This window comes from Parasteatoda tepidariorum, chromosome 7 (assembly GCF_982258835.1).
Source record: "Parasteatoda tepidariorum strain Cologne lab strain chromosome 7, Ptep-v5.0, whole genome shotgun sequence".
Taxonomy (NCBI): domain Eukaryota; kingdom Metazoa; phylum Arthropoda; class Arachnida; order Araneae; family Theridiidae; genus Parasteatoda; species Parasteatoda tepidariorum.
Genome location: NC_141761.1, coordinates 44,106,620 through 44,134,278, shown reverse-complemented (window position 1 = coordinate 44,134,278; position 27,659 = coordinate 44,106,620). Strand labels below are relative to the sequence as shown.

General features: G+C 26.4%; 1 protein-coding gene across 2 annotated transcripts; it reads left to right on the top strand.

Moving 5' to 3' along the window:
* On the top strand, positions 1-27,659 carry LOC107452685 (BOS complex subunit ncln). 2 transcript variants are annotated; one of them, XM_016069243.4, is made up of 14 exons: positions 1-384; positions 2,508-2,698; positions 3,924-4,074; positions 6,089-6,183; positions 7,931-8,014; positions 9,480-9,583; positions 9,726-9,814; positions 13,141-13,265; positions 15,568-15,758; positions 19,586-19,706; positions 20,431-20,603; positions 21,496-21,549; positions 22,508-22,586; positions 25,608-27,659. In XM_016069243.4, exons 1-14 carry the CDS (start codon positions 204-206, stop codon positions 25,677-25,679), a joined length of 1,710 nt encoding a protein of 569 aa, XP_015924729.1. In that variant the 5' UTR covers positions 1-203; the 3' UTR covers positions 25,680-27,659. The 2 variants fall into 2 exon arrangements, with proteins under 2 accessions (XP_015924729.1, XP_015924730.1); XM_016069244.5 differs by having other exon boundaries at positions 75-252.

Sequence of the window (27,659 nt, the reverse complement as noted above, 5' to 3'; positions counted from 1 at the left end):
GCAGTAAAAGTAGTCCCTTCTTTCCTGAATGGGTTGCCTGTTTTCTTGTGGTTAACAAGAGCATGATTTTCCTGCCCTTGTCCAAGAAAACGTCTAAACTCTGCTGATCAATTTGTTCCGGGATCGAAAATATTTATAAAAAATAATCTTCAATTCAAAATTTAATGTTTTAAATAATAAGTATTTAATTTGCTTTAAATCTTATGACCATGTGTTTTGACGGAGCAGATAGTTTTTTTGAAATTTTTCGGGGTAATTTTTTACTCTACACGTTTGCCGTCGTTCCTCTTTTAATTATTATTTCACCTAAAACTCCTGTATTAGCAGCTCATGAATTCACTGTCTATAGAATGCAACACTTCGATTTACACGGAATTCCTCATGGTTTGTTTCATCTGAAAATTTGTTTTAGTTGATTAAAAATTAATGAACTAGATGCTATATGATAGAAATATTTTATTCTTATAAGTTTTTTACTATCAAAATGTTTTAATTATTGTTTCAAATTGTTTGCGTCTGGTTTGTAATTGGTAATGAATGAAAATTTTTTTTTTCGTGCTATATCATTTTATTTTATAACCGGTGTTGATCATCTGACCAAATTTTGAATATACAATTTTCAATGTCCTACCCTGTAGCCTTTTAATTTTGAACCCAACCCAAAAGACATGATAACTTATAGATTAAGCATTGGAACTAACTAGCATTCGTGGAAGACTTTTTGATGGTATTCATCTGAACGTGGGTTACGTTGAAAAAAATACCACAAAAATCATACCGCCAGTGGTTTGTCTGATGACAAAAGGATTCTAAAGGAGGACTCATCTACCTTTAGTGATATTTCATGTTAGCACTATGATGTGAGTAAGAAGCATATTTTGTATGAACCGCCGCCTCTGGGATTCGAACCTGGTTCACCACTTTGGAAAGCGAATGCTATATCTAGAGAATGCTTAGCAACATGCATTGGCTGGAGGTAATAGGTAGATAAGATCGGTAGATTTCCTTATTGGGATCTACAGTGAAATAATTAGACCGGATTGGTCATTTCTAGATAGTGGCCCATGACCTTTAAACTTAAAAATAAACATCTCAAAAGGGACTTATCCCAAAGGGTATAGCTCGTAGCCAATCTTGGGCAAACCATAACATGTTTTTTTTTAAATTGCAAGTTTAAGATCCTATTTGTGGTCTTGGCGATTATAGTTGGCATGACAGATTACGATACAGAAATATTTCCTGAAGTAATATTGGACTGTAAGTGTTATGAACTCTAGGGTTAAGAAATAGGAGTATATTGTATAAATATGAACCAGTCCTTGTAGCTTCAAATTAAAATCCTACACAAATTTTGCCATTTATTTAATAAAGGAGGAACATTGTAACACTTTTCTGACTCTATGTTCCTTTTTAACTCATAACCAAACTAAATCTTTGTTAGGAGTTTCCAATTACAATTTGTAAGATGTTTTTTATAGTAGATCAAAAACTATTGTAGGTATTGTAAATTTTTTTCCGGTTATATAATCTTTGCAAATCAATAATTGAAAGACACTGGGAAAGGGAAAAATGTCTATATCCATTTCTGGGTTCCATTGCCAAGTCTTGATGAGTTGCGTACAGTGCTGTGCGAGAAAAAAAGGGAGGGGGAAAAATACTTTCGAAGGGGGACCAACTCAAGGTGTTTAATATACAGCTGCCTTTTGTTGACAAACAACGACATACTTTTTAAAAAATTTTCCAAGCTCAAAAACCCTTTGGTACATGGGGATTGAAGTTGATGCAAATTGGTACCTTCTTTATAGAGACCTTTTTATATTACCTTGGGAATGTATTCTGTCTTGGTATCTACACCAAAATGTTCCAGTTTAGGTGATAGCTAGATAGTGACATGCGTCACAGAATTGGCAACTTACGATAAAACTACTGCTACTAAATAATGTTATTTATGCATAATGAATAACTAATAAGCTAATAATAAGAGGGGTATATTAAAGTTTTTTTCAGTAATTTAAATTTTGCCATTTCTTTTTAAATAAATACCTTTTATTTAAAAATACACCTTTAAATGTTTATTTTCTTATAATTATCAGTTTAAAAAAATAATAAAGTTTTTTATTAATTAATCCTTTTTTTTTAAGTTTACTTTTTATTTAAAGGAAAATTTATACACAGACATCTATTAGCTTGCCTTTAATTATTTTTCAAACGCTTCAAATTTTTCTGTTATTTTGATAATGAGGGAGAATTACTCTGTGAAGTATGCACATAAAATAGTATAAAAGGATAATTTAAAAAATTGGGATCAAAATCCGTTATTACATAATATCATGCATTTTAATACATTTAAAGACAGGGAATGCCCTTTTCAATGAGGAAGCACCCTGCCCTTTCTTATTTCTAGGGAGATATCTGACATTGCATTATGTTAAAATGCTGTGCCAGTCTCTATTCTATTTATCTGATTTATTTATTTAGTAATTTTGGTTAACCTTATGTTTTTCTAGGTTGTAGAAATTCCATTCTAAACATGGAAGCCAGAACTCTTTACACAACTCCCTACACTCGACGTTGTGTTATGGCAAGATTGTCTGATTTAACATATGCTCATTATCAAGAAATTCTTCATCAGAATGCTGGTGGCTTACTTATTATAATTCCTAAAACGTTTAATTCTCTTTCACCTGATGAACAGCAGGTATTTACTACTATCTTTGCATTTTACATGTGTTGCACACGAATTGACGTTTCTGGAAAATATATTTTTCTCTGAAATAATTATTCAAAATATTTATTTTTAAAAGTAAAAATCGTTTATATAATGATAATTTTTTAATAAGTGCAAAGTGTATTTTGAGGTGTAGAATCTTTTGAACTAAAATATCTTTATAACTGTTTTATAAAAACAGCTTCTCAGGCTGTTTTTCCATTATTTGCAAAACTTATTTTGTTATTATTTAGATCAGTGATTCTCAACCACTGTGCCGCGGCATTTTTGTGTGCCGCCAAATATTGGAAATAGTACAATAAAAATTATAATGCTTTTTTATTACGTGTAAAGTTTAAATTAAAAAAAAGTATATATATATATATTTATTATTTTTCCACGCTTTAACCGCATGAACATCTTTGTCGGTGATTGTCTTGTCTCAGACAATCTTGAAATAAGTTAGAATAAGAAGAAAGTGTTTAAATTGTCTTTGACAATTTAAAAAAATTTTGAAATTATAGGTAGGAAATTTATTGACTATTAAAATTATTAATTAACAAAGGAGCGCAAGCTAAATATTTACTTTCAAACGGAAATAAAAGCTAATCATTAAAGTAAGCTATGCAATAACTAGTTATAAAAACAAATCAACAAAGGATAACTAACAAAAAAAAAAAAAGCTAGGAATTAATAATTTGCAAAAACAACTAATTTTTTTCATTTTGTGCCGTCAAATTTTGAAATCGTTAAAAGTGTGCCGCCACAAAAAAAAAAGTTTCAGAATCACTGATTTAGATGTTAAAATTTATTTTTCTTGTTAAAATTAAAGATGTTAAAATTTATATTTCTTAATTTTTGAATTGTTAAGATGTTATTAAAACTTGAAATTTGTATGTTTCAACAGGGTTCCCACATGTGGCAGGGAAAACCTTGGAAATCCCTTCCTCATTTAATATTTTTTGCACAGAAAAACTAATATTTTACATTGCAAATAAAAGAATCAAAGTTTTCTGATGTAAATATGGTTTCATTTTTCTTTGAAATTTCCTTGGTATACCTGGAAAAGTCAGACAATTTTATTTTCTTAAATTGAGTGGGAACCTTGTTTCAACTTATCTTAGTTTTATTTTTCATATTCACTATTTTAAAATTATTAAAAAATAATAGTGAAGTTTTTTTTTGATTAACCTTTGCATCTTTTCTTTTCTTTTAGTCTTTAATGACTTTAGAAAAAAATTTGCTTGAAGAAGATGTAACAGTACCAGTTTATTTTACTTATGAAACAGAGGAGATATTAGATATTTATTATAGTATGGAACAAACATCTCCTACTCAACAAAAAACATCTCGATCAGCAGCAGAAGGTATTTTTATTTTTTACTTTGTTACAATATTTTTTATTATTTCTTCTAATATATTTTGTATCGAAAAAAAGTTATGTATAGAAAAAAACAAGCAAAATATACAATAATAAATTTGTTATTGATGATAATCTCTTTAAAACAATTGCACACCTTAATTAATTTTTTTCTTTCTTTTAAATAATTTTACTTCTTTCTATTGACAAATTTTTGAAGTAAGGCTGTAATTCAAATGATTATAATATCAGATCCTATTCACAAGTGTTAGTTCTTCATTTTGATGATACTTAGTGTAGTGCTCTGTCAAAAAAATTCAATTTGAATTGTTTCTTTAATTCAAAAAGTCTCTTAATGTGATTTTAGTTTAATATTTCTTGCTAAATAAAAAAAGATCTTTTGGAGCATTTTTTTGCATGTTTTTTTTTCCTTACTGTGGAAGAAACGTGCAGTTCCTGCTTTAAACTGAATGTAAAATGTTTAAATGTAATGATGTTTTTATAACAGATGTTACGTACAATAATAATAGATGTTTTTAAAACATGACAAATAATAGATGTTTTTAAAACATGAGATGGTTAATGTAATACTTAATAAAAATACATAACATACATCCCACCTATTTTTGATTAAGAGATAGCGAATTTCTGATATGTCTGATATATAAGTTGACCATTGTGGAATATTTTTCCTATAGATAGCATGTATTAAATGACATTAGACTCTTGGCAAAATGATTTAAAAAGTGATGTCAATTGGGTAATCTTAAATATTTTTGGTGCTGTAATTTGGTGCTGCTGTTAAAAATATTTCCATATACTTTTTGTAATTACTAGGAGGCTTCACCACCATAATAATAACAATGACCTTATATAACAGTTTGGATTGGAAACAGTTTTTTTTATCTCTCTTCAGTCTCTATATTTTTAAAAATTTCTATATAAATGTTAAGATTCATATCTGGCAACATCTAACCTCTTTTGTATGTTTTAATTATTCCTTTTTCTTTTGTTACTTTTGCCGTGAAATCATGTGGGAGCTTATGAAATGAAAATTGCTATAGGGATAAATTTTTTACAATAATGAATAAATAATTATTTGAAGTAAAAACAATGCAATAAACACTTAAAATTCAATTAACTTTCGAACAAATATTAGTTTCCGAAAACAAAAAACGTTTAAGAGTTTTAATTCAAAATGGTCTCATCAGCTCGTCGAATTTTGACTCTGTTGTTGCTGTTTAGCTGACAGTAGATCGACCAACAGGATTTTTTTTTTTTTACCACAAATTTGTCCTTCTTGGAACTAATAATCAAATCATATTTTTTTTTTGTATTCTATTGAATTCTTTGTACATTTTTTACATGTCTTTGCAATTTCAAGTTTCTAAGTCATATTAAGTTATCAAGTTTCTAAGTATATTTTGAGCAGCAAAGCAAAATGTAATGTGAAGCAAAATTAATTGAGAAAATATGTGCAAGAAAAGCACTTAAAATTGCAATAACTTTCAAACAAATTATAATTTCCAAAGAAACTGTTAAGTACATAAACAAGTACGACCCTTTCAGCATGCTAAATTTTATCTCTATAGTTGCATTTCTGAAGCTCGTAGAGGAAACGGTATGTTATTTTCCCAACGAGTTTAACAGTTAGTAATTCTCGTACTAATTACCGAATGTTCTTTTTTATTTAATCCTAATTTCTGTACACTTTTCTATACACCTTAGTGATTTTAAGTTTGATAGTTATTGCGCAGTAAAACAATATGCAACGTTAAAATGTAAATCCAAAATACCATGTGCGACTTTTACGATTTTTTAATATGGTGAGATGTAAGTAATGATTTTGATAAAGTTGATGCAAACTAATGATATTTATATATGTACTTTCTTGTAAGTAGAAACATAACTCTGTTCAATTTTCTTGCCATATTTATGTACATTTTATGTGTTAAATAGGTTATTAAAATTTATATGTCATGATTTTAGTTTAAGAAATAATGTAGTGCATTTTGTTTTAGAAATTCCAAGTTCTATATTGTCAAGTGGTTATCAGATGGTTGTGTCTGGTCCTCCCCCTAAAGAGCAGCTTGATACACAAGTTATTAGCATTCAGGTATAAACCTATGAACATATGATTCATATATTCGTAAAAATTAATGTAGGTATAGACTACCAGAATTTAGATGTCGTAGTCAAAACAGACCGGTCGCCAGAAATCGGGTTCTAGGTAATATATGTTAACAAAAGATTTTAAAGAATTGTTTATAGATAAAAGTATGATTTATTGGCTAAATACTTTTTTTGCTGAAACAGTATCTCTAATGAATGTCCTATGTTATCTATGTTCTAACTTGCATATAAATTAAATAAATTCGTATGACTAGTTAGGTACATTATTAGCATTTAAAGTCATATACCAACCACTGGTCAACAAACTCTAAAACATGTTTATTCTCCTAAAGAATAATTATTAGTGGTCAGTAACTGTTAGAATCAATGTATTGAGACAAAATGAAAATGATACTGAAAAAAAAATCTATACAATTGTATGCTGTGCTCTACTGTAACTTTTGTTAACGGTATTAAAGCAGGCAAACAAAAGGGTTATTGTTCTTCCACAGAATTTGACTGCTACATATTCTCTATAATTTCTAGGCTTTTTAACCTTTTACAACAAACTGAGAGAAAGTGCGGTTTAAATCTTTTTAAAAAACAATGGATATCTATAATTAATTTAAATAAAAAAGGTAGAAATGTTCCAACATTTAAAAATGAAAGCTAATTATATTATGTTTTTTATATAACAATGTTATGTTTTTTAAATTTTTTTAAAAACCTAATAATCTAAAACAGATCTTATGAAAAAGAAACTATGTGTTTTATACTAAAACTACTAAACTGCTTCATGATTAGAATGTGTTTTATTGTAAAACTAATGAAAAGTTTCATAGTTATTAATAATAACCTAATAATAATCTGACAAAAGATGAGAAGAGAAAGAGGAGAATATAACTAAAATATGAAGTTAATTTTGTAAAATAAAAAAAAGAAAAGAAATAAAAGTATTAGTCAAATTAAATAAAAAGAATTAGTTGACAGAACTTATTTTACTTATTTTGCATTAATATGTGTAGATCTTTTATGAGCTGCATTATTTTTCTTTAATTGTTTGTAGTTTATACTTGTTTGCTTCAATCTTTAAAAATATATTAAAATAAAATAAGTATTAAGTTTGAGCAGACTCACAACATTGTCTATTATAGACCTTTGTGTTCTCTTTGGGACTAGTAACACTTTTCAGCTTTTTTAACACTGATGTTATGTATAAAAATGGAATGTATGAGTATAAGACTAGATAATAAATGTTTAAATAAATGATAAATGTTTAGATTTTTTTGATATTTTTCTAAAAATAGTAATATAAATAGTACAGTAAAGAACCAATTATCAGGGACTCTTGGGACCATTGCTATCCTGCATGTCTGAATTTCCTGGATCGGTTCCACCGATTCTTTCGAACCCACAAGAGAAAATAAAACATTTGTTCCTTCTCTGCCTCTCTCGACCTAAAGATCTTCAAGATCACAGAAGAAATATTGAAGTTTTCTCTGGAAAAAGGGGAGAAAATACCCCCCACACACAATTGTCTCTTCTCAACTTCAAGAATGAGTCAAATTTCTGCTTTTTCCTTTACTCATACTAGTTCAAAATGGCAGGGAAACCGAGCAAAATTTCCCCCAGTTTTCTGGATACCAGATAAATGGTTCTGTACTGTAATAATAAAATAGTACTAATGTAATGAAGGCTTGATAATTGCTGTTAATCACTAATGTTTTTGTCATCATTGTAATTTTTTCAAGGGAAAATTATGTGGTTTTGGAGTCGAAGAACAATTGCCTACTGTTGCCATAGTTGCTCATTATGACGCTTATGGTGTTGCACCCGTAAGTTGTTTTTATATTTATATGTTTGAGGGAATTTTTGATTAAAATTTTTTGTGATTAAAAAATTGTTGTTTATTATGAATTTGAATTTAATAATGAAAGTTTGCTTTATTTTTGCTTTCTTTTAAAAATTTCAAACAAACCATTTCAATTTTTTTTTTGTTTTTATTTTGAAATAAAAAAAGTTCTTTAAACTATGTAATAGCAATAAAATTTTAATTTAAGGTATTGAACTACAGTAGCAAAAAATTAGCTATATACAGATTGTTTAGTAGTAGTTTAGAATTTTTTTAAAATTGATATCATGAAATATAATTTATTCATTATGCATGCATTTTGTGATTATCACATAAGTTTTCAATATCATGTTTGACTCTTATATACTGTTTTTATTATTTTAAGCTTGTTTTATTTTCTTTAAATACTCTAAAATAATTTTTTTTTACTCCTTTTTAATTGGTACATAAATAAGTTTCGTTGTATATCCACTAGATATAAGTTTTCAAATTCTCATATTCAAGGTGTAAGTTTCGACCATTTGAATATGTTTAGACATTAATACTGCTCTCTCATTAATACTCTGCCAGTTTTTCTTGTGCACAGAAAGGCATTTTCTTTTTTTTAATTGTTGATGTTTATCATTTAAAGATACTAAAAAGTTATAGTTTTAATATAAAATTTATAGTAACAAAAACAAATAGCAGATTTGATTTGCAGAGATAAAATAAATATTATTGATCTTTGGCCATTACTATTTTTCCGAAAGGAAAATAAGTAGAATCTCTAATCAAGCCTTCAAACAAGAGATTGTGCATTTTATGGAATTTAGTGTTATGTAGATCATTTCACATATTCTTTAATTTAACTGCTAAACATGTCAATATTAGCTTGGAAAAAATCATTCTAAAAATGCTTTTAAATAATTTTTAGGTACAAATACTTACTAACATAAAAACATGCAATTTCTTATTTCTAGAAAAAAATTAAAATTTCCTAAAGGAATAGAACTAATTATCAATTTCGGTTAGCTCAGATTTTTAATAAACCTTTAAATTACTTAGATTTAAACATCTTAGTAAATAACTAAACAAATGATATAAAAATTTAATAGTTCTGGCTTAGTTACAAAACTGCGATTTTTATCGTTTACGCACTCAAAACTAATGTGGTTAATGGAGAATTACAGTTTATAGAATTGTATTATATAGATCTTCTATATTTTTAAGTTAGTATTTTTCTGTTAAGATGTTTAGTTTACTAATTTTTGTATTTTGCATGGATTATATGCAAGTTATTTGTAAGTTAGTCTATTTTCTTCACTCTCTTGCATGTTGATTTCAAATGCCCTGTTTTCTTTTTATCTGCGTGTATAATTCCTGTAAAATTTTTTCCTCTAATTTGATTTGTGATTTATTCTATATTTTATTATTATTTAAGTACTTATTCGTTTATTTTTAATACTAAGGCTTTATCATTTGGTACTGATTCAAATGCCAGTGGAGTAGCTGCCTTACTTGAATTGGCTAGAATGTTATCCCGTTTATATACCAATTCTCGAACTCATCCTAGGTAATTTTTTAGATTTTCCTATAATTAAAGTAAACCAATATTTTGCTCTTGATATTTCTATGTTACACATTATATAACAAGTATAATAAGATATTCAAAATAAACTCAGTTATATCATAAATTTGTATTATTACTTTTGTAGATTCAATTTACTATTTCTTCTCTCGGGAGGTGGGAAATTCAATTATCAAGGCACCAAAAAGTGGATTGAAGATAACATTGATAGTTCAGGTATTTTTTAAATGTTTAAATAATTTTATATTAGTTTTTTTAAAAATGAAATAGCTCGTAATTTTGCTCATTCATTAAATATTTGGATACTAATTATATTTGAGAGGCCACGTTCATTTTGTCGAGCAATAATATTCCCTTGCACATAATTCTGTAATCAACGAAAAACCAATACTATAGTTATGAAGTTTTAGGTCTAAATATCTAAATGCCTAGATGTTTTTTTAAATATTTTTCATTTATATTTTGCCATTATTTGTGCTTTAATAATATGCGAAATGGCATCTAAACTCCTTCGCTAAACTTTTGAAATTTGGGTACTTTGTCGAATTAGTGTTTTAAAGCCTAGATTTTTTTTTTTCAGCAATTATAACGGATGTTATTTTTACAGTGATATTTTTGTTTTCGTTGACTTTAACTTTGTTAAATTCAGGGTATCCGCACACCTGGGAAGTGTTGAAAAATCATGGAAAGTCATGAATTTCAGTATTGAACTAAATTTGTCATGAAATGTCATGATTTTTACTATGTGTTTGAAAAAATCATGGAAAGTCATGGATTTAGGTCTCCGAAAAATGTAATTTTAAAAATGGAATCCCCCCCCCAATTTCATCCTGTTCTAAATATCTGAATTCCTAACAAAATCACCACTCAGTCATATTTTATTAGAATATAAAATGATTTTATCATGTTCTTAAAAAATTATGGTGTTCTTTCAAAAAATGAAAGAAAAAACATCATTTCTAGAGCGAATCTTTTTAAACTCTCTTCTGTGATTTAAGAATTTTTATTATTAATTTTTTTTAATTTTATCAATTTAAAATTCTAGTTGAAGCAAACCAGTCAGTGATGAATTTTTTTTATTCCGAAATGAGAACAGAAAAATCAGGAGTATTTCTTTCTTTTCTGATGAACAAGAAAAGTATCTTTAGAATATAATTCTGCAGGAAAAAAAATTATTTGCTTTTGTATTTTTTCTACTATTTTATTGTTTCAACTCTTTCTTTACTCTGTTTTTTAAATTTAAAATCTATAAATATGAAGATGCAGAGTATAAGTTTTGATTATACCTATCATTTCGAATAATGTTGTTATAATGCTTTTTTAAAATTGTTGCATTTTTGTTGGAGACGATAGTAACTTCTTTAAGTCATGAAAAATTCTTGGAATTAGTCATGGAAAGTCATGAATTTGAAAATCTAAAATGTAGCAGATACCCTGTAAATTGATACTGGTGCATTGCACATTATTAATATTTTACCTTAAGTGGGTTGATTTTGTTCCATGTGAGGTGACTGATGACTAGATGGTGTTTTATTTTTGATATTGTGAGAGGTGCTCCACAAACAAATTTCTGTGATAACTGACACTTGTTGACTTATGAAAAGTGTAAATTAATTGTGTTTTATCGGCAATCACACTAAACTTTTTCAAACCTCATCTAGCCTAGATTTTTTATATTACCTTCATTATACTAAATGTCTGATTGTTAATTGAGATAAGTTAATATTCAGGTATATGAATGTAAAATATTTACAAATAAACACCTTTATGTCTTTTTGTTCATTTTATAAGTTTAGATAACCAAGAATATAACAGATTGCAATCTAAATGGGAGGACTTTGTTTTTTTGAGATTTTGTGTCGCACAATATCATTGGAAGGGGTTAAGATGAATAATAATTTCGGATAATAAAACAGCAAAGAACAATAACATCTGCTATTTTGCTTTTTAGCTTATTGTACTCTAAAAGGAGTCTTGACATGTTGATTAGGGTAGCCTGTTTCTGTTATGTCCAAAAAAGGGCAAAATATTGTTCATAACTGGACCACCTGATGTATGGTACAATAGAAAAAGATCTAAATTCAATTGTCTGTTGTAGATTTTATTGCCTCATTTATAAATTATAATAATGTAATTAATAATAACATATTTAATAGTAATAAATATATTTAATAAAAATATAATTAATAATAATGATTGATATAACTGATAATAATGACACAAGCAATAAAAATAACAATCATTTGTAAATAAAATCATAAAATTAGTACTATTATTTTGAATTTTTTTTCCTCAAAAGAATTCAAAGAAAAGAGGGCAAAAAAAAAAAGAACAGTAATAGACTTGAGGTATTTTAAAAGCTTTGTGACTAAATCGTGTTGCAAAAAGGGTTTCTATGTCCCCAGGATATGGCTTTCGTAAATTTTAAGGAGACAAATTGGGTGGCACATAGACACCTCACTAAAGTTGCTGATTATGTTACAGAACACAATGCTACAGAAAACAATTTTTTAAGTTTATTATTATTATTTTTTTTACTATTTTAAATTATGTTTCTCTACCAGTCTGACAAGTTATTCAGGTACATCTTGTAAAATAGTTAGAGGTCTTGGTTGCTATTTTAAAAAGATATTTTAAGAAAAAGTCCCACATTCAGCACATGAATACTGTAGAATATCTCAAGAATATTAATCTAGTGTGCCCTTGATATCTCGAAAATCTCGTTACGTCTTAAAAATATTTTCCCCCTTGGCATTACATATCCACCTAATGTTGATTTGAAGAGTTTCTTCTTAAAACCTTGCTATCTAATTTTTTTTTCTTTTTACAAATCACAATGCAAGTTCATTGTAAACCAATTATTTTCTATTCAATGCATAATTATTTTTGTCTTACTTTCAGGAATAAAATTATCATTGTTGTACTTAGACTTATAGTCAACTATCATTACATACATATTTAATAGAGGTTATTCTTATGTTTCATGACTCTACTTTATAGAGTAATATTTCAGAATATGTTTTTAACTTTTTAGAACATATTTAGTTCTGAACTTGCTATCTCGAAAACTCGCTATCTCCAAATTTTTTTAGCCTCCTTTCAACTTTGAGATATCGAGAGTATACCATAACATTTAATTAACATATAACATTTAATTTAGTCACCACAATGTTAATCATTAACACATTTGCATTTTTACTGTGGGAAAGATAAAAAGTATGTAAAAATTTGACTCTAAAATGTGCCATATGTGATTTATGAATACTGTAGAATGTCTCAATAATATTTATTTTAGTCACCACATTGTTAATCAATAAAATCAAATTTATCGTTTAACAAGATAATGAAATAAATGATTTTACATTAATTTATTCTTAAATGATATATATTTAATTTTTATATTTAATAACTATTATTGCATAGATGTGGTAATAAATATTTTCTTCAGTTATTATAAATTTATATTTTATGCGTTCATAAATTTATTGCATCTATGTAAAAAGGTTGCACATAAAGTATGATATTTATATTTATACTTTCAGATGCTAGTCTACTGCCTGATGCACTTTATACATTGTGTTTAGATACTATTGGGAATGAGGATAATTTGTATTTACATGTATCTAAACCACCCAAAGAAGGTAGTCCGGGAGATGTATTTTATAAGGTATTTTTACTTTGTTATTTTGATGGTGTTTTTTTTTTTTTTTTTTTTTTTTTTTTTGTCTTTCCTTCAACTGTGAACTGTTCTGGATTTTAAAACAGTGTTTATCAACCATGGTTCCTAGGAACATTAGCTAAAGTTTTGTAAAATATTGCTAAGACTTATGTGGATTTGCGGTGCACAACCTTTTTTTAGTAAAAGACCACTTGTACTGAAGGATCAGAAATATTTAGGCGTGTTAATGACAACTGTGGAATTTTTTATATAAACATCTGTAACATAACCACTTCTAAGTTCTAATTTCTTTTTAACTTTAGTATTATAATTGCTTTGGTAATCTTTAGTAATATAATATAATTAAGTACTTTCGTGCACTTGAATTCATTTAAAACTGAAGTAAACAAAACATACTTTTGAAAAATAAATAACTGTGTGCATGCATATATATATAAAAGTAATGTTTTTTTTTAACATATTACATAGTTCAAAATTTCATTTATAATAACTTTTAAGAATTTAAAAAACTTGAATGAAACTTGACTAAAGAACTTAAGTATAAAATTAAAAAAAAAAAAAATTAAATATTTACGGGTTTATGAAAAAGGGCAACACTTGACAAAAGCCCAGTGCAACAATTTCTTGTGCTAAAAATATTGTTTCAACTCCATTTTTAAGTTTTTTTAATTCAAGGATTATATTTTGATCTGAAAAGTGGATGTTGCTATTTGAAAATTTCAAATTTTGTTCCTGTAATTTTAGCTTGAGAGCTACACAATCGATTTTGACATCATTCTTTGGCTCATTGGTCATGTGTTTTTCACATTTTTAAGAAATGCTTAAAGAATCCTTTTATAAATTTTTAAATGTGTTTAGATCATGGAGTTTCTCATACTTATGTATGAAGTTTAAAACTTTTAGGGATTTGAAGGACCAGTAATTCATTGCAAACGAAAAATAGTGTTTTTGAACATCCTATGTCAAAAAATATATTAATAAATGCAATAACTGCACAAAATTTCGCATGCCTAGCTTAAATAATATTTATGGAATTTTGGTCATTTTTATAAAAACTAATTTTCTCGTCTTTCTTTTTTTTGCTATAACTTTAAAGATACTCAATAAAATTAAAATTTTTAAAGCAATTTAAAATTAATTACTAAATTTGTGCTTTAAGATTTGAAAAAAAAGTTGTTGAAAACTGTGCAATTTTTAAAACTATTGAAGTAGATCCTTTATACTGCGCATGTGCGGAAACGTTGTAAAATTTTTTTGTCATAATTTTTTAGTGAATCCTATTTGTCAACTAATGAAAAAGTCCGATTTGAATATCTTAAAAATTTAAAAGGTTTCAAGCAATTTTCTAAGTAGTTTTCATACTTTTTCTAAAAAGGAAAGCTAAAGGGTTGATAAGGGGTTTTCTACAAATATTATTTTGTATCATTGCACAGAATTTAATAGCAAATGATTATACCTTACAATAAACATTCATACACCAAAGTGAATAAGGAAAGAAACAGGCGAAAAAAAGAAACTTTTTATGGGGGATGATCCCAACAGCATTTATAATAAATCTTGTTTAATAATACAAAATGAAATATATGGAAAACCCCTTATCATTTTTAACATTCTTTTAAAAAGCATGAAAACCATTTAGAAAATTGCTTGCAACTTTTAAATTTTTTAAGATATTCAATTCAGATTTTTTTTATTAGTTGCCAAATACAATTCATAACAAATTTAAGAAGTTTAAAAAATATTTTTTGCACGAAAATGCTATATGAAAGAACTGCTTTAAATACTCATATCTTGCGCAGTTTGAAGCAAACTTCTCTCAGATTTTAAACCAAAAATATTATAATTAGTTTTAAATTGCTCTAAAACTTTTTTAAAAATTTTATTGAATATTTTTAAAGTTTTAAGCCATTAAACTTACAACAAAAAAATTTGTTTTTATAGAAAATATCCACATCTTCATAAATATTTGAGTTTTGCGCAACTATTGCATATAATAACCAAATTAATTACTACAAGTTACTAATTTATCGTTTAGTGTTTTGTCATTGGGTGTTAAAAAACACTATTTTCCGTTTGTAATTTTTTGTCGATTTCTCAAACCTTTAAAAGCTTTAAATTTCAGCGATAAATATGAGAACTTGCGTAATATAAACACATCTAAATTTATATAAGTGATGGTATTTTTATTGAATGAAACATACTATAAGAAATATTTTTTATTTTTAAATTCTGTACATTGAAGAAATAAAACCTTTATCTGTTATAAAACATTCTAAATTATTTTTTTAAGGAATTACAATTGGCTGCTACTGAATCGCAGAAGGATTTAAATATCTCAATGGTCCATAAAAGAATAAATTTAGCCGATGAACTTCTTTCTTGGGAACATGAAAGATTTAGTATTCGTCGTTTACCTGCTTTTACATTATCTCATTTACAGTCTCCACGTTCTCTACTGCGAACTACCATATTAGACTCTAGGTAACTTCCTTTTTACATTTTCCATTTGTAATATTTAGTGATATCTCCTTTACTGCTATAGCAACCGTTGAATTTATTAAAATTACCTTCTTATCGAAACACAAATTGAGGCGTAAATTTGATAGGGCTCCATCCCTGAAATTAAATAATATTTTATGGGGCTATACTAACGATTTTAGATAATAGATAAGATTGTTAAATTAAAAGTCGTATTTATCAAAAAGTAATTGTTAATGAAAAAAAGTGTTCTCGCAATCGCACTGTAACAAATTTATTTGATTCAATATTTTCATGAACACTGGGGCATCTTAGAACCCGCTTCAAACTGTTTTGGGAATTCCGTTAAAAACTAAACAAGTTAAACCAGATTTCACTGTAAGAATAGAGTGGAAATATTCCTTCCTTCTTTTTATGTTATAAATAAACAATTTTATGTTTTGAAAATGAACTTTTCAATTTAATATAAAATAGTTTAAAACACTGCATCAACAGTATTTTTTGTCTTTTATATGTCGATTATAATATATAGATATTAATATGCATTTAGAAATTAAGAATTTAATTGATGTGTTTGAAGTAGAGTGATCAAACCATATTCAGTGGTAATGTTCCCTAAGTTTATAAAAATCGTGAATTTCATATTTTTTACTGTAGTTTTTCCTAAGGAAATATTTAAAAATTGATTATTGGGAAAATTATGAATTGTATTTATGGAAAAATCACTATCATAATAAAACAATTTACCGTTATTGTCAAATAATAAACTTTTCAAGAATTGAAGAAATTTGGAGTAGGCTTTAAAAGCTCTGTATAGCAGAACAAACCCATTCTTATTCAAGCCTGTTAAAACTATTTTAAAATTTTTAATTGAATTTATTTGTATTTCAAATTGTTAACTACATATAGCATAGAATACTGTAGTCAGTATAAAGTTGCTATTTTATAAGTTACTTTTATAAGTAGTAAAATATTGAAACATTTAAAGTGAAACTTGGCAGGGCTTGAAATTAATGGTGATTCATTGGTCTAGGACATCTAAATTTGATTTTGACCTCAATTAAAAAAATTATCAGTGGTTCTTTGACTACCAATCAATGTAAAGAGATGGTATGATTTGATTTTTGGTTTCTTGTTTTAGTGAGTGTTTTTCTTACAAAATAGCATAACACATTGTGAACATAACACATTTTCTGTATTGTAATTTTTCCTTTAAATTGACTTTATCAGCTTTTTTTTTTAAAAAAAATGTTAATTGAGATCTGAAACAGACCAATGAAAATTTATATGAACTAGTAATATCTTTAATTACTGGTCCTTCGAACCAGTGACTAGATTTCCTTAATTTCTATTTCTGCTTAGCTAAACTTCACATGAAAAACCTTAATCTGTACAGTAGATTGTCATCCAAGGTGAACCTCTAACATTGGAGATAATTTTTAAAATTCTTAGTTGTCTTATGCAAACAAACCATTATGTGCTTGTTCCCAAGGGCAGGCTCTCTCTTAACAGTAATTTGGATCAAGGACTGTAAAAAATCAAAACCTTTTTTTACACTTAGATGTTGAACCAAAAAAGTTCTACTACAGAGCATCATATTTTGACGTCATTGACAAGCAAGAGGTTATTGAGGAACTGAAGCATTTTTATCTCTCTAGAAATAACAAAAGTGGAGATAGAAGAATTGAAAATGCATCACTAAGATCAGATAAATATAAACCATTTAAAACAAGCTTTTGTTAGATCTATTTCCTCTGTAATGTAATGTAAAACAATGATGGTACTTCTTAAAAAGTGGGCTCAATAACTTTTAACTGCAGTAAATTTTGAATTCTATTATACTAACTTTATATCTACTAAATTTTCTTTACTTGCATAATATACTTTTTTATTTAAGAACAATTAACACTATAATAACTTTCTTTATTGAATTTTAGTACATCAGAGTGTCTTAAACAATAAAATTACGGAAAAAACTACTGCGTGCGTTACTTAATTTGGGTAATCCTATGTTTCACGTGAAAGAAAATAAAACTTTAACAGTTGAAAAATTATTTTAAGGATGAGTTATTTAGTCTATTTGTTTGTTAAAATGATAGCGTGATTGCGTACATTACCTTTTTGGGTGTTCATCATAGCACTAAATTGTTTTAACTAAAAAAATTTCTCTCTGTAAAAAATTGATCTTTTACTGACTTTTTTTGTAAGAATATTATGAAGCAGCTATTCTATTTAAAATAAACTTCATGCTCTTTTATTTGTACTATCCAATATTAAAAAAAATGTTTTTGGTGTTACATTGGCTATGTTAACATCATGAATGTTACAAATTAAATCTTTTGGTTAAAAAAAATTTACTTTTGCAATAATGTATGTTAATTCCTGTCACTAGATGGGATTGTAATTTTATTTGAAATTTTTAGTGTGAATCAAATTTAAACTTAGTTGTCAGAGCTTAAACTTTAAATTTGTGTTGTGTTCTCACCTTTTTTGCCCATGTACATTCTGTAAGGAGCTCATACATGTACAGTGCAATTTTGTACAGTTTTCCTTGAATTTTATTCTTTATGGTTTGCTGAGTTTAACAAAATATTAATGTTATTCCCTACATATAAATTATATATTTATTTAATCATTACATATATTCAGTTAAAACTGTTTGAGTTTACTGTTATAATGTTTTCATATATCAGGTATATCTCTTAAATTATCATCTTTTCTGGATGGACATTTTTTTCAGTCCTCAGAATTTGACATTTTGTCGGTTTCATTGTATTATTCTCATCACATTTTATGCATGTTTAAAAATGTTGTGACATTGTCTTAATTTTTATGTTTAAAGGAATTAAAGTTAAAAACTAAATCAAGAGTTTTAAAGGTGTGTAAAAATGTTCTCAAAACAAAATAACCTCCTAATTCAAGACAGTTATTTATTCTACAGATATTATGGTTCTTTTTATACTTTTTTGAGATATCTTATTTTTTAAAAACTTTTTGTTAACTTTTTACTTTGTTTACTTCAAATTAAGTAAACTATCTGTTTTTTAAAGTTAATTTTAAATTGTCCACCATCATAGACATTCTGGATCAATAACACATAAAATCATATAAATATATTTGTAATTTTTCTTTCAAAATTGATTTAAAAAAATGTCAAGCTTAAAGAACAATTTAAATAAAGTAAGCAAATTCTTTTTCACAATTTATGAGTCTTTTTTTTAGTATAAGTTTTCCTAGCATCTGTTTCTTTTATTGTCCCATTCCTTAAAGTTGCAACCAAGATTCAATATCAGTAAACTTGTACTTGGCTCAATTTTAAAAATGAATTTCTTCCCTTTTTATACATATATATGTTTTCGAAAAATAATCAAGTTTTTGAGAAAAAGTCATCAAAACATTCATTTATTTACAGTTGACTTTTTTAAATTTGAATTTAAAGAGAATTTTCAAAATAATCAAATTATCCAAAATTTGAACTAACAGGAACAAGATCTTCGTTTTATTATAAATTGAAAAAACATGGCAGTTTTTCGTTGAATTGCATTACTATTGCAATTAAACTAATAATGAATCTGTGAAAAATGGAGAAAATAATTTCAAAGCTCTGATAGTGAATGTCATTCGTACTTCTTAATCTCCTTCAGCTCTTTTGTTAAATTCTCTTAAAAATTCACTGTGAATGTAATATCAATGTTAGATTTTATTTAAAGAATTTATTACAAATTATAACAAAAGATAAATAAATTAATGTTCATGATGTATTAAATTTTCAAATTGCTTATTTCCATTTAAGCTAGTTATCTAAATAATTTGCTTTTTATATTTTTCAGAGAAAATGTTGATGTAGATAAGCTTGCAAGAAATGTAAAAGTAATAGCAGAAGCTCTAGCAAGGCATATGTATAATATAAGTGGTGACGTTTTGAGTACAGCAATTTTTTCAGAAGGTTTGGTAAGTTTTTTTTTATTTTTAAATTGCAATGTTGAATCCATATAAATAAAGTATATAATTTGCTTATTTGTAAATTTGGCTTTTGAAGAAAGGAATTCTTCTTTTTCTTTTGGTAAATTCTCATGATTTCATTCTTTAGAGTTGTATTTCTTTTATTTTTTGAGTCTTGCGTTGAAAAATACTTCTAGTATGCAGTATGTCTCAGAATTAGAAGTGGGCTCATCAATAAAGCAAGTGTTTTGCTCTGGTGATATGTAGATTTTCAATGCTTAATTTCTGAGTATTATCTGATTATTAGAATTTATGCAGGACAAACAGGGAAAACCTGGTATTGTCAGGGAATTTTATTTTGACTCTAAAAAACAGGGATAGTTAGGGAAAATTTAATTTTTTTTTTTGCAAAAACTTGAAAAATTCCTGTATTATACCTGGAAAATAACCAGTCTTAGAATCGTCAGTAGCAGTAATCAGTTATTGAGATTAGAGTTAAATAAAAAAATTTTGTTAAAAGTATATCAATTTATGCATACCAAAAATTAACTCTAAATTAAAAATAAGTACACTGTTCTTTTTCTTAGTTTTGTGTAATCTGTTCTTTCCTAATTATAAATATTTATTTTTTTATTCAAAGAATTTTATCTTGGAGTGGTAATAAATCTAAGTATGAAGTTTTATTTTATCTCTTAAGAAGAATATTCTGTTAATTGCAAAAATATTTCAATAGCTGGTTCAAAAAGACTATTTAAAAGCATGGATTGACCTACTATCCTCCCAGCCTAGAAGTGCACAGTTGCTGGCATCTGGACACTCTAAACAACCTTTACTATCATCCCTAGAACAGGCAATGTCACGTTATTTGAAAGATGTAAAGCATTCAATCTTTAAGCCAGATAAAAGGTAATCAAATTATGATCAATTAGTGATATTTTTGTTACAATAATATTGTTATTTGTTTTAAATTATACTTTTAAAATGTGAGATTTTAACAAAATGCAGGTTTTAAAAATTTTGATTTATTTCAGTACAGTTCCTTAAAAATGATTGTTCAGTGTGAGTTGTAAACCTTAAGCTAAAATATTCTCTTTTAGTTTTTAAAAGTTTTAATATATTAAAAGCTACAAAAATAAAAGCAACCTTTAATTTGTAATAAGTTGAATTGAAATTTTAAATGCGTACATATTTTTGAAAAACAAAAAATTTTATGCTCTTTTTAATTATTCTTATAATTTAATCAATGTACAACAACCTGAATATTATATGAATATTCAAGTTGTGGTTTATGTAAAAAATGTGAGAAAAGTTTTTAATTAAAATAATATTTCAAAGTTTATATTATGTCTGTGCGATATCTAGAAATAGGTTATTTAAAGTGCTCCAAATAGTACATTTTATTTTATGTAGCATTTTGATTAACAATATTTTGTATCACAAGTTTATGATTTTTAAAGTATATTTAAGATGTAAAAGCTATATTTTTAAACATATAATTTTGCTATGAAGATAATAATACGATGTCATCCAAATTATGCAACTTTTTTTTCAATATTTTGACATTTTTCTTCTATTGTATTGTAAAAATATTTCATCTGTTACAACTACTAATGTAACTTATTATTGTATTGATATTAGAGATGTAATCTTAAAATTTTGCCAAGTCTGAGTACCCCTTAAAAATCTACTTACCTTCTTACTAGCTTGGTTCCTGGAAATGTTTATTATCCAACTGGTGTTGTCTATGCATACATTTATCAAGCCTATTTTAACATGCTGATCAATGTTTTTATTTTAGGGAGCCTGAACTAACATTTTATGAACCTGCTGTTGCCATTATGAATGCATATCGGTATGTTGACTATATATTTTTTGTTTCTTAATATCAGTGTTATGTTACTAATTTCAATTAGTAACTAAGTATGTATTAATCAAGGATGTTTTTGGTCAGAAATTTTTCAAAAATATTGAGCTGCCATTTACCAAAATATTACAAAAGTTTAAAAAGAATCATTTTATTTGTATAAAAAACTGCTGTAAATTATGTTGTTTCTCCCTAAGTCATTAGGATTACCAAGGTACATATACTCTATTTGTTACAATGATTTGTGAGCTTTTGTTTTCAATTCTATACCCGAGTTTCTTAGTTGAAATTTTCAACTTGAGTTCCAACAAAAGTTTTCAACTTGAAAACTATATTACTTGAAAAAGGCAAAATAAACTTTTTTTAAAATAAGAGTATTGTTTTTTTGGGAGGGGGGGGGGAGGTTGTGTATAAATTAAACTTCTACATAGTTTTGGAAAATTTCTCAAGTTCTCCAGAAAATTTTACTTGAGTATATTATCACTCTTGTATATAATACCAGGAGACAAAAAAATGCCATGTGACATTAAATTATGAATGATAATATATATTTGCACATAAGATATTTTTCATAAGCCAAGATATTTTTCATAACAGTTTTATGAACCTTTTCATATTTTTTGAAACGTAAAATATCAAAATTTATGCTTTATAAATGCTGTTATTATAAAGAAACATTTTCCTCAATAACCATACAAGTGTGCAGCAATGCCTTATTTATCAAAATTATTTTTAGCCTTACATTGAATTTGTCAGTGTTGTATTAAATCAGCTAGAATAATTTACTCAGTTTGATGCTACTCTTTAAATGATAAAATGTAATGTTTTCAAAATTTATCCTTTTTTTTGTGTATTTCACCAAATTAAAAGTCTGTTTTACCATGTCACTTATTTATTTTTTTTGTACTTTATGTGTGACTTAAGTTTTTAAAAATTTTGTTTTTAGAGTGAAACCTGCCGTTTTTGACTTGTTTCTTGCGTTAATTATTGCTAGCTATTTAGGAGTTGTTTATCTATTAATAACAGTAAGTAGACATTAATATTTATGATTCTCTTATTTTAAAACTGTTATTTTTGTAATTATTTTTATTAATGAAAAAAAATCATTGGATTATAGTTCTAATTCATACATTTGTGCCTAGGAGGGTCCAACCTCTTCAGATAATAAAAGTTTCACAACACTTTCACAACCCTTATGCTTTGTTTGCAAATTAATATCTTTTTCTTTTTTATGTGTGAGACATATTTAGCATTGTTTATTTATTTTTGTTTTACTTACATATCATTGTGATTTTTTCTTTTGAGGTTGATACTCCATAATCACTTCTATCTCTTTTATCCATTTAGAGTGTATTTAATCCAATCCTTCACCACATTTTTGGTTCCCCTCTTTTTAATATTGTCATTTTTTTAAAATGAAATTTGATAAGTTACAGGGATGAAAGACTTCCTCGAAAAAGTGGAAATTCTTTTTTAAACCTTCTGACAATGGTCAAAAAACTTAATTTTTTTGGGGGTCCAATTATTACAGAACCACCTCCCCATAACTTTTAAAACCCCAGCTGTAAATAGATCTATAATTTTAAATTTTTTATCCAGAGGACAAATTTTACTAGTTTCTAATTATATTCAATTTTATTTTCTTTCATTAAGAAGTGTTTTGAGTTTCATAATATTTTGTTAAACAGTTACTAGTATGTAGGTGAACTTTAATTATATCATTTAGATTGTTATCTAGTACACTATCTAGTAATGTGAAGAAAAAGCTTATCCTCTTTTTGAATAACATTTAATTTAATGATAACATTAATTAATCAAGACACAGCAAAAAAAAAAAGAAGCAATTATTCAAACATTCAAACTCTGAACTATTTTCATAATATTGAATTAAGATCTGTAATTTAAAAAATATTTTTCCTCTAGTAAGAAGACCAGTTAGAAAGTTTGCACCTCTTACTCACTTTACATCTCGAACTAATTATTTCAAAACTGACTTATCATTGTCTTTTATGGGCTAAATGTTTGGTTTGCTGGATTCTTGTTTATCAATTTGTTTAATTTTTCTCACAATGCTTGAGTCAGCATAACCTCACTTCCCTTTGAGTAATTTTCAGAACCTCAAGGAATTTTCTTCCTGTATGTCTATCTGTGGTCTGTATTGTAACAGCTGATCATTCTTGCTGTTGACAGGTGGTCAAATCAATATGACTAGACTGCATAATATTCTACTGTAAATGGAGAGAAGAGGAAGCATTATAAAGTTTGTTTCGAAAAAATACATAAATCATTGAAAACAATTTCAAAAATCAATAAAACCAGCATGTGATTCAGAGTTAGATGCTGCTTTGTGCCAATGGTTTATCAAAAATAGAAGTGAAGGAGCGCTGCTATCTGGGATAATAGTGCTAGTGAATTTTAAAATAAAATTTCTTTTTATTTAAAAAAAATTGTATAATAAAATGTATATGTAAAATTTCTGTATGTTTTAAAAAAACATTTATTAAATGTTCATATTTTTGTTTTTTAAATTAAGTTTTATTTAAACAACTCCTCATGCTCCACAATGTATAACATGAGGCTTACAGAAGTAAGTGGGCAAAGTACAAAAGAAAAAGAAAAAAAAAATTGCGAAGAAACAGAACAAGAATTAAAAGTTTAAACTGTACACAAAACTTCGCAAAATAGTAAGGTATTCAGTGCACATGACTAAAGAATATAAAACAGGTGGCCAATAAGTTCCAGAAAGTCTCAACTCCTTTTTTAAACTCTCTCTTTTTGCTTAAGTAAAGCTTACAGTAAAAAATAATATGTTCAACAGTTTCAGAGTCCTGTTCGCATGAGCAAAGATTATCATCAATTAAATTAAATTTAAACAAATAACTTTTAAAATTACCGTGACCAGTAAGAATCTGGGACAGCTTAAAATCAGTAGAAAAATTATTGCACTTAATGCGATGAAATATAGTTGGGAAGAACTTCTTAATCCACATAGCTTTTGGTGAAGCCAAATATTCCTTGTTCCAGTCCAAAACAGTTTTTTCTGAAGCAACATGTTTCCAGTGTGAAAGCGGGACTGACATAGGCAAATCAATATCAAGGGGAGTCGCATCCTTGGCCAACTGATCTGCTCTATCATTCCCGAAATCACCAATTCATGTTCATATTAAAACTGTATTTAATATGACGTTATTGAACTGTTATTAAAAGAAAAACCTTGATTTTTAGAGTTTATTCAGGAAAATAGATTAAAAATTCCTGTTATCTCTATAGTCTAAATAGTTTGATTATTCGAAGTAAGTCTGGCTCTTATTACTTCAAATAATCAGAATGTAACTGTTATTTTAAAGTCTTGATATTCATTCTTTCAAAAGTAAGGATCTTAAACCTTGTCTCCTTTCTTTGTGTAAAGTCTTAACTTCAAGGAAAACATGTCTTCACTATGTTAGTAGAAACCTTCCAGCTCCAAGTAGTAGTATGGCTGTAGTTTATTACAGCATCTGCAGATTATTTCTCTTCTTAGTTTTTTTCGTATATTTAAAAGGCAAAAAGAAATCACAATGGGAAAATTGCCGGGACTCCTTTTTAAAAAATCACTAAACTTGTTTAAAATAGAAATAAAATAACTGAATTGAGACAGGATCACAAAGAACAAAAACTTCATTACAAGTATAATTGTATTGGGATTTTTTTAATTTTTTTAAAAAAAAAATCATCTTTTAAACAACAAAGTTTTTATGTATAATTTTTAAGGGCCTTATATTTCCAAATTTTGCTACATGTATGTTAGATTAGCTGAATTTTTACAATAATCTTTGACTGTCTTGAGGTTGCAGACAAATATGAATTTATGAAGATAGTGCTGGTTCACTTTGTATATTCTGGTATTACAATCTAAACTAAATCTATTACTAAAAGGAATTAAATTTAAAATTTGCAATTTTTATTTCGATTAATATTTTTTTATGATAAAAAAATATTTCTATTTGTTCCAACTTCATAGTTATTCATTTGTAACTTATTTTAATTTACTTTTCTTTTTGTTGTAGAACTTTTACAGGTTGGAGAGGATGATCAAATCTTATTCTGTGTCAACTGTAAAAGTGAACAAAGTAAACTAAGTTTTATTTAATTTAGTTTTTCAACAAATTCTTTTGGAAGAAAGAACAATAACACGTTATGCAAAGTATTTGATGGACATGTTGGGCAGATTGTACATTACTATATTTCTTCCTTAAATAAACTCTTTGTTTTAATTTATATTTGTTGCATTTGGTAAAGTATGAATTGTTTGAAATGCCAAAGAACTTTTACTCAATTATATAATGTTCATTGCTACTCCGCTTCAAGATTCCCGAGACATTTTATTGCCTGTTTTAAAATCTGAAAAATTAATCTTTATTATTTTATATTCTGTTATAATTAATTCTATTGTTAGTGATAAGATTTTAAAATGCCTTATGAAAATTCATTATTGATAGATCTGTTGTAATTTTGTTAAATATATATCGGAGATTCATTATTACTATAATGGCAATAAACCAAACTCTATAGATATTTAGAATTTTGTGATCTATATTTGTATCAGAAACATTTTATACTGGTCATGGACTATGAAAGTTTAGAAAACATTGGTGAAATTTAAAGTATTATTGAAAATTAAAGACTTACGTATTTCTCACTATGAGTATAGTTTAAAGAGTTACTCTGCATGGCGTTCTTACTACTTAAGTTAATATTTGATATTTTCTTTTAAAAAGAAAATTGTCTGTGACAAAGGTAAAGTTTCTAAACTTTTCTCTTTAACCTAATGAAAAAATAAATAAATGATTAAATAAATAAAATAAAGAATTAACTTTTCAAATTCAATATTTTTTTGTCAAATAAAATTTTTTTCCCCTGATGTTTCTTGTGTGTTACTAAAAGATTAATAATAATTGCTGATCTCCCCAAAGGAGCGTTTTAAGCTATCAACTGTTCTTATGTTTTGTTCTAATAATTCAGGTTTTTTTCAATTAAATTTTATTGCAATACATGTAAAGTTTTTGTATATCTTAGTGAGAAGATTTTATAAAAAATCAAAAACTGCATTGTCATGCTGGCGTCTTAAACTATATACATTTTGTGAAAGAAGCCATTATTGTCAAATTTAAGATTTTCTAAATGTTAGGAAATAATTTTGTCTCTGATGTGATATTTATGTTTAATTATTTCTAAAAATAATGCTTATCTAAATTTTATAATAAGGATGTTAGGAAATAATTTTGTCTCTGATGTGATATTTATGTTTAATTATTTCTAAAAATAATGCTTATCTAAATTTTATAATAAGGAATATATCCACCTACATTGTTATTAAAAATACATAGAATGAATAAATTTTAAATATGGAATTATTGTATTAATTCAATCTTTGTTTATGTTGAATGATTTTTAGTTTTTACAGCCTTTCTTTTATTTTACAAAAATTTTCTATTATCACTTTTTATTTTAATTTTGGATTGTGGAAAACTAATTAAGCTAAATTATATTTGTCTATCATTCAAAATAAATTATTAACTAATATTAACATATTTTTCAAAATTCTGTTTCCTGATTTTTTATTAAATCTCATCTTTGCTGAATGATATTCCTTATTACTTGAATTTAGTTCATAATCATATTAATTACAGGAAACGAAAAATTTACAAACATTTTATGCTTTTGTCACTTGATAATGGATTGTTTTAATAACTTCTGTTTTTGTTTTATAAAATTTTTCAGTTGCCATTCTATTTATTATATTTTAGTATAGTTTTTATTAAACAATCAATGTTATAATATTGGACCAAGCATTGGGAATTTTTATATATTAATATTTCTTGGCAATAATATTTTTCTATTGAAAATCATTTTAACATTAATCATGCTTTTCATGTGAACAGATTGGAAATTTTGGATGATTATGAAACTTTTAGTAATTAGAAAAGTGATGTAATGAATGATACAAGATGTTTTGTTATACATAAATGGTATTCATGTTTGATTCATTCTTTTATAAACTATATATTTAAAATCGATCTATCTCATTCAAAACTAATAAAGTATATCATATTGTTTCA

Coding starts and splice junctions, on each gene's coding strand:
- LOC107452685 (XM_016069243.4), top strand. CDS start 204: ATGACCATGTGTTTTGACGGAGCAGATAGTTTTTTTGAAATTTTTCGG. Junction 2,699..3,923: donor TTTCACCTGATGAACAGCAG/GTATTTACTACT, acceptor CTTTTCTTTTAG/TCTTTAATGACTTTAGAAAA. Junction 15,759..19,585: donor ACTACCATATTAGACTCTAG/GTAACTTCCTTT, acceptor TATATTTTTCAG/AGAAAATGTTGATGTAGATA.